The sequence below is a fragment of the Camelus ferus genome, chromosome 1 (assembly GCF_009834535.1).
Source record: "Camelus ferus isolate YT-003-E chromosome 1, BCGSAC_Cfer_1.0, whole genome shotgun sequence".
NCBI lineage: Eukaryota > Metazoa > Chordata > Mammalia > Artiodactyla > Camelidae > Camelus > Camelus ferus.
In genome coordinates this window covers 71912223-71924716 of record NC_045696.1, presented here as the reverse complement: position 1 = coordinate 71924716, position 12494 = coordinate 71912223, and the positions used below count along the sequence as shown (strand labels likewise).

Here is a 12494-nt window from a genome sequence, read left to right as displayed (position 1 = left end):
AGCAGGGTTCCATGCCCCCACAGTATGTTACACTGAGCTGTGATGTCCTGTTTCCACATCTGTCTCCCCCAACTGGACTGAGGAATGTCTCATTCATCTTCATAATTCCCTGGTCTCTCCTGGTGCCAGCACCTTCCTTAGGATGGGGGTGCGCAGGAAATAGGTGTTGAATGAAATGAGAGAATACATAAACACATAAATAAATATTCTTATGGTTGAAATGAAACAATATGGGTTGGAAAATAATGCAGGTAGAAGGAAATAAGATATCCTACAGATTTGGAAAGAACTTTATTTTAATAAATAATAAACAGTGTATCCTACCAATCTGAAACACACTCTACCAGGAAAGATACTTTGTTGTTAGAAAAAGGGGCATGAAAGGTGGCCCCCCAAAATAGCTGAACTTTCTGAAAAATTTCAAAGACTATTCTGCTGAACAATTGTGCTAAGGAGCCCCTCCCTGATGATCTGTCCTAGTCTCTGCCTTTTTTTTTGGCCACACAGTCAAAGGGCTTCTTTGTGGACACACTATTTTGGTTTTCTTGAATTCTACAGTGATATTCTTGAGTCTAATGGGAAATCTCCCCAGGTGTTTGCTGACCCATTCCATTCCAGGAATGAATCAGGGACCCAACACTCAGCCAGATCCCTCATCCACTGAAAAGTTAAAATCAAATCACCCTAACAATTACCAAACAAACTAAATCCAAAACTAGCTCTAAAACTAAACAATTCCAGAGCTCAGGGTGCTCGTTGTTAGCCATGATCTCTCAGCTCCCCACCCACCCTTCTTCCCTTTGCTTTGTGACTGGGGCTTTCACCTCCACCAGCTGCTCAGTGTCAGGCTCAGCCAACAGGGCAGACCACGAGAGGCTGGAGGAGGGGAGAGGGCTATGCTCCTCCCTGGGTGCGTGGGTTCCTGTCAGCATTCCTCTAGCAATGAGAGTCACAGTGAGTTCCAGTAGCTGCAATTTGTCATTTTCCTAAAACTTCCACAACCAGCCTCATCAGGACCCTTCTTCCAGCACGAGATGGCAGCGCCCTCTCCCTAGGAGGGTAGTTCTACACCCAGTTCTCAGGCCCACATTTTAGCTCCTGGGGGAACCTGGGGACTGCCTCCCCCATAGAGGGCTACCCTCAGCCATGTGGGGCCACCAGCCTCTTTCCTTGTTCCCTCTGCCCTCGGGCTGGTAGCTGCTTCTTACAGTTAAATTATGTCTCATTATCACTTTTTTTTCCCACTAAAATCTCCAATAGCTGGATCATACTTCCTTACATTAAATTCTCTCTGTTAAAATAACTAGTATAGTGTCTCTCTTTTGACCGGACCCTGACTGACAGACGAAATAATTCTAATACTAAATAATTCTGAAAATAAATAAACCAGAAAATAAAATAAGTAAAAATACAGAATAGAAAAAATTTTTGAATGGCAAAGACATAACTGAAAACAATTAACTGAGAATAATTCTCAAAATAACTCAAAACTAAATCTCTTAAAAACTCTGAAAATAAAAACTCAAAATATAATGCTCAAAATGCATTTCAAAAGTAACTGAAAACAAAATAATTTAAAACCAAATAACTTAAAAAAACTAAATAACTAAAAATAGTCTAAGTGAATTGTAAAAATAACCCAGTATCTAAAGTAAATGAAAATAAGTAACTATAAGTAACTCTAACCCGAACTTAGGGGAAAACTCAAAATAACTACAGATATTTTACTCTGAAAATAAATAACTCTAAAGCTCCAGTGAGTTTTTTTTGGTATTCAAATAAGTAACTGTAAAAATAAATAATTCAAGAATGCCAATAATTAAAAACAGAATAACCATGAAAATAAATAACTCAGATATTAATGATTGTAAAGATACATAATTCAAAATAAATAATTCTAAAGCTAACTAATTTGGAAAATATAACTCTTAAAATAAAGTGACTATAAAAAGTAACTGAAAATAAATAACTCAAAAACGAAGTAACCTTAAAGACAAAATAATTATAAACAGGTAACTTTAAAGCTTTAAAGTTTAAATAACTAGAAAAATGAAAATAAATGAAAGTTAATTAATAAAATAAATAAATAGCTGAAATAACTTAAACTAACTTAAAACCCAATAAATCTAAACGTAAATACCTCAGAAGTTAACTTGTAACCAACCATCACTAAAAGGAAACAATCCTGGAACAAAGTAACACAGGCACCACATTGGCATTCTTGCGGGAATTCAGGGGGAAGAGGAGAGGTGTGCCCCGTGGAGTCTGAGCGGCCCGCACCAGAGCTTCTCATTCCAGCTCATTGCCACCCCAGGAGAAATCTGGCAATCTCTGAAGGTATTTTTGATTGTCATAATTCAGGAGGTGGGTAGGGCGTTACTGGCATCTAGAGGGTAGAGGCCAGAGACGCTCCTAAACATCCTACAGTGCACAAGACAGCCCCCGCCCCCACAACAAAGAATTATGCCAGCCCCCAAAGTCAAAAGTGCCAATACCGAGAAACCCTGCACCGAACACTCCAACATTGGGCTCCGCTAACCTCCGCAGGCGCGTGTCCAGCAGCTCGAGGCTCTCCGCGGGACTTGAGCCGAGTCCCTGCGCAAGCGCGTGCCGAGCTACCCGAGTGTCTCTGCGGGGTCTGCACCCGCGTTCCTGCGCCTGCGCAGGCGCGTGTGGAGCTGCGCTAAAGTTCTCCGCCGGGCGATGCTGGGGTGGGGATGGGCTCCGCGGGCGGACTGCTCCTCAGGTTCTGGGAAGACCGCCCTGTTGTCCCCCACCCCGGCGGCGGAGCTGCAGGCTCTGAGGTCCTTTGCTGCTTCTGCTTAAGGGCGGGCCGGTCTCCGAGCCCACAGCAGCATCTCCCAGGAATGAAGGCGGCCGGGGCGGCTCGGTTGTCCGGGATGAGGGTCAGTTCTCCGGGATGAGGGTCAGTTCTCCAGCGAGGGCGACCTCAGGCACTCTTTCTACAGCCGCATTGCCTCTGCCCACAAACTAGTCTCCCCCGCAGGGGCGAGCAAGCCAGTGGACACCCCAAGGCTCTCCTCAGTTTAGTTTGTGGCCCTGCAATTCCAAGAAGAAAGTCAGAGAAGCAACGGCTAACAAATTCGCTTACTTTCCTCCGCTTTCACACTCACGTGTCCTTCTCATGGCCACCCCCTTTTTCTCCCTGGATGCTTTCTCCCGTTTCCTGAACAGACTTGGAGGTACAGGTTTCATAATTGTCGTCCAACTGGAAAAGCCCCGAGAGCTGGAAGGGAAGGGACATGGTGCAGTGCTTGGGTACCAGACCAGGCCAATATGGCCATTCCTGCTGGCACAGCGGGGCCACCCCTGATTTCCCACGGGGCCACTTGGGTCCGCAGCAACAGCCCATAACTCTGGCCAGAAACCAGCGCATCGCTAGGGAGCCAGCGATGCAGGGCATGCTGGGCTGGGGTTGGGTGGGGGTCTGAACCACTTTGCATAGATCCAGTGACCTCAGCTTCCTGGATTAGGGCGGGTCCTTATGCGTGAGAATCATGAAAAGGAGGGAGAAAGGGAAGGAGCAGGGGAAGAAGGGGCAGGCGAAGCTGATGCACAGGAATGAGGAATATGAAAGAGGTAAGAAGGAAATAAATTACACTCAGAGCACTGCTCTCCTTTTCCATATCTTCTGCACCTTCACAATCGTCAAAGGTTTCCATGGAGATAAACTCCCTGCTGGAGCAGCCTTGGGAAAAGAAAGGGAAGAATTTGGCCTGCTGTTTGGGGGGTGGGGGTGGGAGGACGTCCCCCGAAGTTAATGGCAAGATGTAGTGGGCAGCACCCATCCCCAGGAACCCATTCTCCTCATCTCTAACTCCTACTCTCCCAGGACCCTACTGCTCTGTCTGGGCCCAGAGGCTCAGAGGTCTGTAATCTGCAGATTCCCTTTTCCAGCTCAACGTTCTGTAACTGTGACTGAGAAGACATGGTGTTCATAGCCCCGCTCCTCGTCCTCCAGGAAAATGGTCATAGTCTTTTTGTGCTTGACGACCTTCCTGCTGTTCTTCCTTCCTGCTCACCCTCCTCTCTTCCTGGCCTCTTTTCCTTTCTCCTGAGTATTGCCCATTTCCTATCTCCTTGGCAGCCTTTGCCAAATGCCACTGCTCTCTGCATGGGAAAATCAGAGGGACAGTAAGTACATGCTGCTTCTCTCTCTCTCCATTGAATTGATAAATTAATCAATCAGCCACACCATTGTGCCCCTGTCCTGTGCCAGGGACTGTTAAAGACACCCTGGGGAACAGCACCCCCCCCCCCCCCGCCACTGGTCCTGCTCGGTACCTGCTGGGATGTCAGGCGTTTGTCAAAAATTAAGCCTCACACAAACCTATAGGGCCACAGCCCCAGTTTACGGATGAGAAACAGATGAGAGAGGAATAATCATTTGGCCAAGTTCCCTTGGCCTGTAAGCACTGCAGCTGGAATCTACACTTTTCTACTCTTTACCCTACACTCTAAAGATGTGATCTCTGTGCCCACACTTCTCCCAAGTCAAGTTAGGGAGGCAAGGGTCTGCAGAAAGATCTCAACCTGAAGGAGCCCCAGGCTGAGCATCCACTGAGTTTAATCAATCCCACAGGAATCTGAGAGCAGGAGAGAGTTTCTGTTCTGGTCAGAATTCAGGTGGAGGGATTTTGGTCCAGGCCTTGGGCTGGGCGTGGGGAGGAGGGCTTTCTGGTCAGAGGATTGGAAGGTGAGGGACTGGAAGGAGGCCACAGGTGGGGTGGGGCAGGACACAGTTATCTCCGGGACCAGAAAGCCAGAAAAATGGAAAAAAATGGAAGTTCCTCGACCTGCTGCCCAGAGCACCTCCCCCCAAGCTGCATTCCGGGGACCAGAGTCCTCCCCAGAGCAGGGCAACTGGGGGTTGTGCGAGCAACATGGGGAGCAGCCAACACAGGGAGCAGCCGGGCAGTTCCTTCCTGGCGGCCTCCAGAAACCCTGCCCCGACACTGGCAAAGCCTGGTTTAATTCCTGGTCCTGGAACGTGGTGGGGTGAGGCAGGGAGGGCGGAGGAGAAACTGGTTCAGAGAGGTGCCTCCCCCTACCCTCTTCCAGATGTGACTTGAGGACATCCGCAGTAACCCCTAGAAATGCCTCTTTAGGGCAGTCATCCAACTTGGGTCCCCTTAGACCAGGAGCAGACAACGAGGAAGGAGGGATGGCGGTCTTGCTGAAAGGCTTTTTAAGAGGAACGGAGCAGCTGTGCCCTTTAGCACCCCCTGCGTGAACTGAAGGGCTGCGTCTCCAGGGGCTGTGGCCTCGGTGCCCCAGACAAGGTCGGGTGCCTAGGACCCCAGAGGGGAAGCTGCTGGGAGGCCCTGGGTGGGGCCGGGCCCTGAGGCTCCATCGTCAGAGAAGACCCGAAGCCTGATGTGGGTGGGGCCAGGGGACAATGCAGGAACCGAAAGACCTGAGGACAATTTCCAGCCTCTTGGCAGGGTAAGTGGCTCCAGGGGTGAAATGATGACCCTGTGCTGGGGGGTGCTGGGGCTGCTTTCCCCTCCCTCCTGCGTGCCCTGCAGGTGGGACCGGGGGAGGGGGCTTCAGCCAGGCACGGGGCTGGCACAGAGGGGCTCCCACACATCTGGCAGCATTGACTGCATTATTTCAGGGTCATCAGGGTCATTCCCTGCCTCCAGGTAAGGATTTGCCTGAGCTGGAAAGAGGACCAATTCTCTGGGCAATGTCAGGACCCAGATGTCACCTCCCTGCAGTGCACATAGCCTCCTCAGCTCCTGGTCCCACAAGTGAGGGTGGCAGATGCTTGGGGCCCCACAGGTGCCCAGTTTAGTCCAGGACAGGGTTTTCCATACTCCTTAGAATATAACCACAGGGAGGTGGAAAATTTACAGCCTAACACAGTGTACAGATGTAAATACAATTATAAAATTAAAACCAAAGTTTATGGATCAATATTACCCTTACAGTGTGTGATGCCCTCATCTGTTCTATTCTATCCTTTCTATTCTAGTCTTCTGTTCTGTTCTATTATTTTATTGTATTCTGCTCTATTCTGGGAGACGGAGGAGGAGAGGGGCTGCTGGAGGTGGTGGGGGTGGAAGCAGAGTTTCTTCTGAGGCAAACTGCATCTGCCCTGAGCGAGTCCTCATGTGTCTCCCCCGTGGGCCCTGGGCTCTTGGCAGCAGAGACAATACCCTGTTCACCCAATATCCCACATGGCTCCTGGGAGAAACCCAGAATTCTTAGAACCTGTAAGCCTTGGAGAACGTCCCTCTGTCAAAGCCCCTGGTTTTGCAGGGGAGGGAAGTACAGCTCTTTGGGGGACAATTTTGCTGTGTCTTTGTCATTTCCATATTTAATCCCTTCCTCCTGGACTCAGTGGCCATGGCTCTGTGATATCAAGAGTCATAGGTACTAAGTCCTAGGTCTTAAGGAGGTGGAAGCACTGAGGGGACCCCAGGATCTCAGGCTCCGGGTCTGGCAGGTCACAGGCACCCAAGTGAATGAACGAGAGGCCCATGTCCCACTGTTAGGAGCAGGGGCTTTGGAGTCAGTCAGACCTGAGTGCAGTTTTCACTTTGCCACTCACCCACTGGCTGTGTGAGCTTGAGTAAGCCACTTAATATCTCTGAGCATCAGTTTCATTGTTTCTAAAATGGGGATAATAATGCTTATTTTGCAATGTTGATGTAAGGATTAGCAAAAATATTTATACAGTGAAATGTCTGATACAGCATAGAAATTTAATAAGTAATACCTGTTATGATTATTGTTAATAGTAATTACGATAACGCTAAAGAGAAGATCTCAGAACAGCACTGGGTACTGCAAGTGTGCTATTATTACTCACATTTGGGGGAGATTTGTCTGCCATTCTCTTCATCCTCATGAACATCTGGGGGAAGAAACATAAAAGTAAAAAGTGGCTTTAAAATGAAGCAGAGTGAGCGAGCACATGCACACACACACACACACACACACATATGCACACACACACACCCCAGACAAACCAAACACATAAGCCTTTGACAAGTATTCAGTTTGGTTATAAAATTTCAAGTGATAGTTGCATCCTTGGAAAGTGAGCAGCATGATCCTGGCAACCAACCCAGGTTGAGCAGTGTATTGGGAAGATATACCCTGAGTCTCTGGGGCACTCCCAGTCCATGTACCAGAATAAGCACAAAGAGTGTTGGTGGAAAAGGACAGGAAGAATAGGAAAAAGTGGGCCATGACAATCCATGCTGATAAAGACTGGTATATTCTTCTTCCCTCAGAGGATGATCTATAGCACATACCACATAAATCCTAAAATATTTAGGGAATTTAGTTTTAGCACCTGGTGTTTAAAATCCTGATCTTTTATTTTGCTTAAAAAATGAATGAAGTATATTAACAAGTGAACCCATTAGTGAATTTAAACTGTCCTCTTCAAAAACAAACAAACAACAAACAAACTATCCCTCTTCAGAATACGTTTCTGATAAATAAGACTTTGAAGATAAAATCATGGCCTTTCCCTTGCTGTCCACTAGGTGGCACACAGGGACAACAGTAGGTCCTGCTCGTTCAGAGGCAGCTCTTACCCCACAGATTTCAAAGAGGGTAAACTATTTCTATTTTCTTTCAAACTAGATTTTCCTCTATTCCTTACAATTACGCAAAACTTTTAAAGAACTGTCTCTATCATATAAACTAAAGTACATCATTTTCACTTGGTAAATGGGGAATGGACAGCTGCCTTAAAGTAATGCCTAAGCCCTGGGCTTTCCTTCCCTTCCCTGGAGAAATAAAGGTGTGTAATGAGTTGCTATTTAATATGCTAACAGCAGCATAGGCACTAGCTTAAGAACTTCATCTCATTTAATTCTCACAGTCAGACTTTAATACAGTATTACCTCCATGGAACTGGAGTGTCTATAATCTCTCGGTGCTTGGGCCCTTAGCTGTGTGCTATGTTGCTAACTGAGCTCTTTCTCTGTCTTCTAGGAGTTTACCAGTAGGGTCACATTCTACCTGATTCATCCCAGGAGCTGTCCAAAGTTCACAACAGGCAAATCTGGAGATGCTTCCATGGGTACTAGGCTAGATTAGGATCTTGTACTTGGTGGCCCAGAGTATAAACTAGGACATCTAGGCTGGTCTATATCTGAAGTGTCCATTTCCTTGGCATACCTGTCTTTGGTCAAGAGGAAGAAAATTCAATGTGCTTTCAGATTCCACATATTCTCACAGAGCATTTTTTTTCTATTGTCAAAGTCCCTGCCAATTTCTAGAGCAGTCTGAGCTTACTGCCTTAGACTTTCAGGGCTGAGAGGAGCTGGGGTCAAAGAAATTTTACAACTGGGAAACCATCACCTAGCTCAGCGACCAGCTGCCCTCTGATGTATCTAGTTGGGCTTAGCCAAAGCCTTGCCCATTTCATCAGAGATTTATTAAGAATTTTTCAATAAGATTAAAATATAAACCCCCGCCATGGTAAAGAAAACATTTGCCACACTTGAGAACTCATTGATGCTGATCATCATGAGGCGGTCTGGCTGCTACCTAACAGAGGCAGAGAGGAACACATCTGATGCTCCTGTGATCCACTGGGACATCTCCCAGTACTCCCCTGCCCGGCTGTAACTGTAAGTGAGCAAGTAAAAGAACAGTAGCCAGACAAGAGTCTGGGACACCCACTACGCATGCCACCAGCAGAAGTGCCAGATGATGGGGGAAAGGATGTAGAATGAGCACGAGGGGGATGATGACTTAAATGAACAACCTAAGGATGACTGCAGCAGCAGGCACAGACATAGATTTAAGTAGGACTCCTACCATGTCCACTGGTAGAAATGTCCCCCTTGGGAACCAAGACCTCTAGACCCACTGAGGCTGAAGTTGCAGGGATGGGGAGGACAAATTCCCCATGTGGGTCACTAGGAGTGTGATAATGGATAAGGTCACAATTCATTTGACCTCTTGGCTACCAGATTCATATATTCTGCTTACTGATGGCATAGTGCCTGGAAGTGGCCATTGTTTTAAGGTGCATACTGCATCCTAAGTTAGCACCCTGACCCCACAGTCTCCTGTCCAAACTGCTGCTCACCCTTGCCTTCAAGAGGCTGTTCCATGGCTCTTTCAGGCTGGCAGCAACTGAATATGAGGTAGGACCAGTGGGTTGGTCATATACCCGCGGCCATTCCTCTTTTGCCGTAGAGTGAGTCCCTCAATCAAAGCAACATTCTGTGGTTGATCAGACACTATGTGAGTCCTCGAACAGCACTGCTGACTGAGGCACTCAAGGCAGGAAAGGTATATGTATCAGTGTCACTCAGGGTGAGTCACTGTACTTTCCAGCCTGGAGGGGCTGATGAAATCAACTGTTCTTAAGGGATAGTATCCAACCAAGGGCTCAGCCTGGATCTCTGTGCTGGCAGGTTGGACAGTCAGCAGTGGCAGTAGCTAGATCGGTCTTGATGACAGGGAGCCCATGCTGCTAGGCCCATGCACAGCCTCCCAATCTGCTGCCAAGGCTGCTCCATTTACGAGCCCATTGTGCAGGTACTGGGATGCCAAGGAGGAATTTGTCTGACATCTCCTGGCCAAGTCATCCAGTTGGCTTGGTTTTTTGGTAACTTCTCTACAATGGATGTTCTCTGGGGAGCCTTAAAGCATGATACAAAGATTCTTACATTTTGGTTTCATGTCCATAGATCTATGAGCCTCTTTCCCAGTCAGACTGTGTTGTAATTTGATACTAGCTATTGTTCTAGAAGGGGTTGGGAGGAGAGGTGGGGTTATATCCCGAGGAGGTCTTATGTGTCTTACTGAGGCGTCCATCCTTGGGTGGAAGAGAAGGGCTTATCTTCCAACAAGGGGAAGTGGGCCACTTCTGCCAGCCTAGGGGAAAAGGGCATGTACCTATCCTCCAATTTTAGGGTCCCACATCTTCCCTATCAGGGCCTGACTCGCCTGCTTATCTACTGGCACTAGGATCCCAGAATAATCAGGCAGCAGACTTGCGTAGGCTGATAATTCATTCTTCTCTCAAGTAATGCCTTCTGCTGTAGGAGATAAGGGGATGAATATTGGAAAGAATGCCCTCTGATTCTCACAGTGTGCTTTAAATTGGCGATTAATCCCAGCCTGTCGCTTTCTTCAATGCATCAGTGGTGCTTGGGAATACCTTCCCAGTTCCACGTTCCTGATAGTTAGTATCTTCCCTAAACCTCTCAAATGCTAGAGACATTGCACCAGCTGGTACATCCCTGTCTGCCTATATCTGATCCCAGGTCACCACCAAGGAAGGTCTTAGCAACTGAATGACCACACAGGCCAGGGACCAGGAGTCCCAACCTTCCACCTACTACCAGCAATGGTGTCCTTGTTGCCATTTGGCCAGCAAGTGACCCAACACCAGAATCCCATCCTTTCTAGGACCTCTGCTGGTACTAACTGTCTTAGGTCTGGTTTCCCAGAAGCTGATTTGTGCAAGTGAGTTAAGGAGAAAGGCTTTCAGTTGAAATGTGTAAGGCAATGAGGGCAGAAGATGGAGCAAGGAAGAAGCCAGGCCCAGACGAGGGTTCAGCCAAAGTCTAGCATCAACCTGGTCCCCTGAGAAATGCTGGAGTCTTGATGGCACCACAAGTATCTCATCTTGAGGCAGAAGGGCTGGTTTCTGTACCCTAAATCAGTCAGCCGTTGGCTGGCTGTAAGCTGCCCTTGAGGGAGGCCATAACCTTTCAGGCATTGCCAGGCCGGATGGCTCTGGCCAGTTGAGGGTAATTCAGAAGATTATAACTGAAAGGCAGGTGCACCTGACTAACAAAAAGGTCTCAACAGCCTCAACTACTGTGTGTGGGTTTTTTGAAATTAAAAAAGTTAATAGATTTTATTTTTAGAGCAGTTTTATGTTTACAGAAAAACTGAGCAGAAAGTGCAGAGAGTTTCCATAAGACCCTTCATCACTCTCCCCCCACAGTTTCTCTTATTAACATTATGGTACATTTGTAACAATTGATAAACAAATATGGATATGCTATTATTAACTAAAGTCCATAGCTTACATGAGGGTTCACTCTTTGTATTGTACAGTTCTATGGGTTTTGATAGATGCGTGATGTCATGTATCTACCAGTATAATATTGTACAGAACAATTTCACCACCTAAAAATCTCCTGTGCTCCACCCATGCATTTCCCACCTCCTACCCTGAACCCCTAGTAACTACTGATCTTTTTACTGTCTCTCTAGTTTTCTCTTTTCCAGAGTGTCATATAGTTGGAATCATACAGTGTGTAGCCTTTTCAGACTGGCTTCTTTCACTTAGCAATATGCATTTAAATTTCCTCCATATCTTTTCATGGTTTGATAGCTTATTTCTTTTTGTTGCTGAATAATAGCCCACTGTATGGATGTACTATAGTTTGCAAGTCATCTGTTAAGGGAGAAGCTGAGCTATGACTTGATCAAGGGACAGTACTGAGGGATAAAGCCAGTTATTTAGAAGTTGGAAAATCTGGTTTTATCTTTTCTTTTTTAACAAGCCAACACAAAATCTCCACAGGAAAACAAAACAAAAAAATTTCTTACCTCCCAGAGATTCTGTTACATAGAAGGATAAGCTTTATCATGCAAAGAAAATTTAAGGACTATATTCTATGAACTCTCACCAGCCACAATTTTTCTCAAGCCTTACTTTTCCTGGTCTGTACTAAGAAGAAAATGGGTCATATTTCATTTTTCAAATACAAAATTTTATAACACACATTTACACCCTAACTGAAAATAACTGCCTTATTAAATAGCATTGTCATTAGTAGTTGCTGACTAATACTGAAAATTCAATTTCTTAATTACATGGCTGTCTTGCTGTTAATTAGCCATTTCATGCTCATTAGCATCCAAGGCTCTAGAAGTCCGAAGGAGAAACACACACCAGTTAGCCTTGCGCTGGAGTAGGGGTCTGTCTGTGTATGTTTCCTTAATGACTTTTTGTGCTCTATATGTGCTAAATAAGTGTATTTTGAAGTAAAACTCTTTTCAGAGGCCCTTTCCAAATAAAGTATATGCCTGAAGACATATTTTATGTTCCACCAAACCAATCACATGATAATCTAAAACCAAAAATCTCAAATGCTAAGTTCCAGAGACTTCAATTATGGGCAGTGAGTGATAAAAGCATAAAGTAGGTCTTTGGAAACGATTATCTTTAGTTTAAATAGTCAAGGAAAGAAAAGATGACAACAGAAAGAGCACATTCAAGCCCCATAAACAAATAATCTATCATGTCATTAAAATACAAAATATAAAAATTTGTTACCTTTTTGATCCCATGCCTAATTCTGCCTTCCAGAAAATGGACACACAAGGAAGTTAGTGCTGAGTCTTATGGAGAAGCCCCTGATCACGTGCTACTAATCTTTCCAAGGAGAGCTTTGGGAGGAGGTGAAATCCCTAACTCCTGGATAGATCAAGAAACATAGTGCCACCATCCAGTGCCTTTATTCCAAAACGGA

The 12494-nt window shown here is 46.0% G+C and overlaps 1 protein-coding gene across 5 annotated transcripts in view; it reads right to left on the bottom strand.

Annotated features, from left to right (window-relative positions):
* Positions 1-2018: 2018 nt before the first annotated feature.
* Positions 2019-12494, bottom strand: part of MCF2L2 (MCF.2 cell line derived transforming sequence-like 2) — a 206709-nt gene continuing 196233 nt past the window's right edge. For 2 of the 5 annotated variants that reach the window (XM_032483466.1, XM_032483492.1), the window contains 2 exons: positions 6839-6883; positions 2019-3709 (listed from right to left, as the gene is read on the bottom strand). In XM_032483466.1, coding sequence (XP_032339357.1) covers positions 3504-3709; positions 6839-6883 — 251 coding nt within the window. In that variant the 3' untranslated portion in view covers positions 2019-3503. The remainder of the gene's footprint in view (positions 3710-6838; positions 6884-12494) is intronic. The other 3 variants (XM_032483460.1, XM_032483484.1, XM_032483474.1) reach the window with 3 other exon arrangements.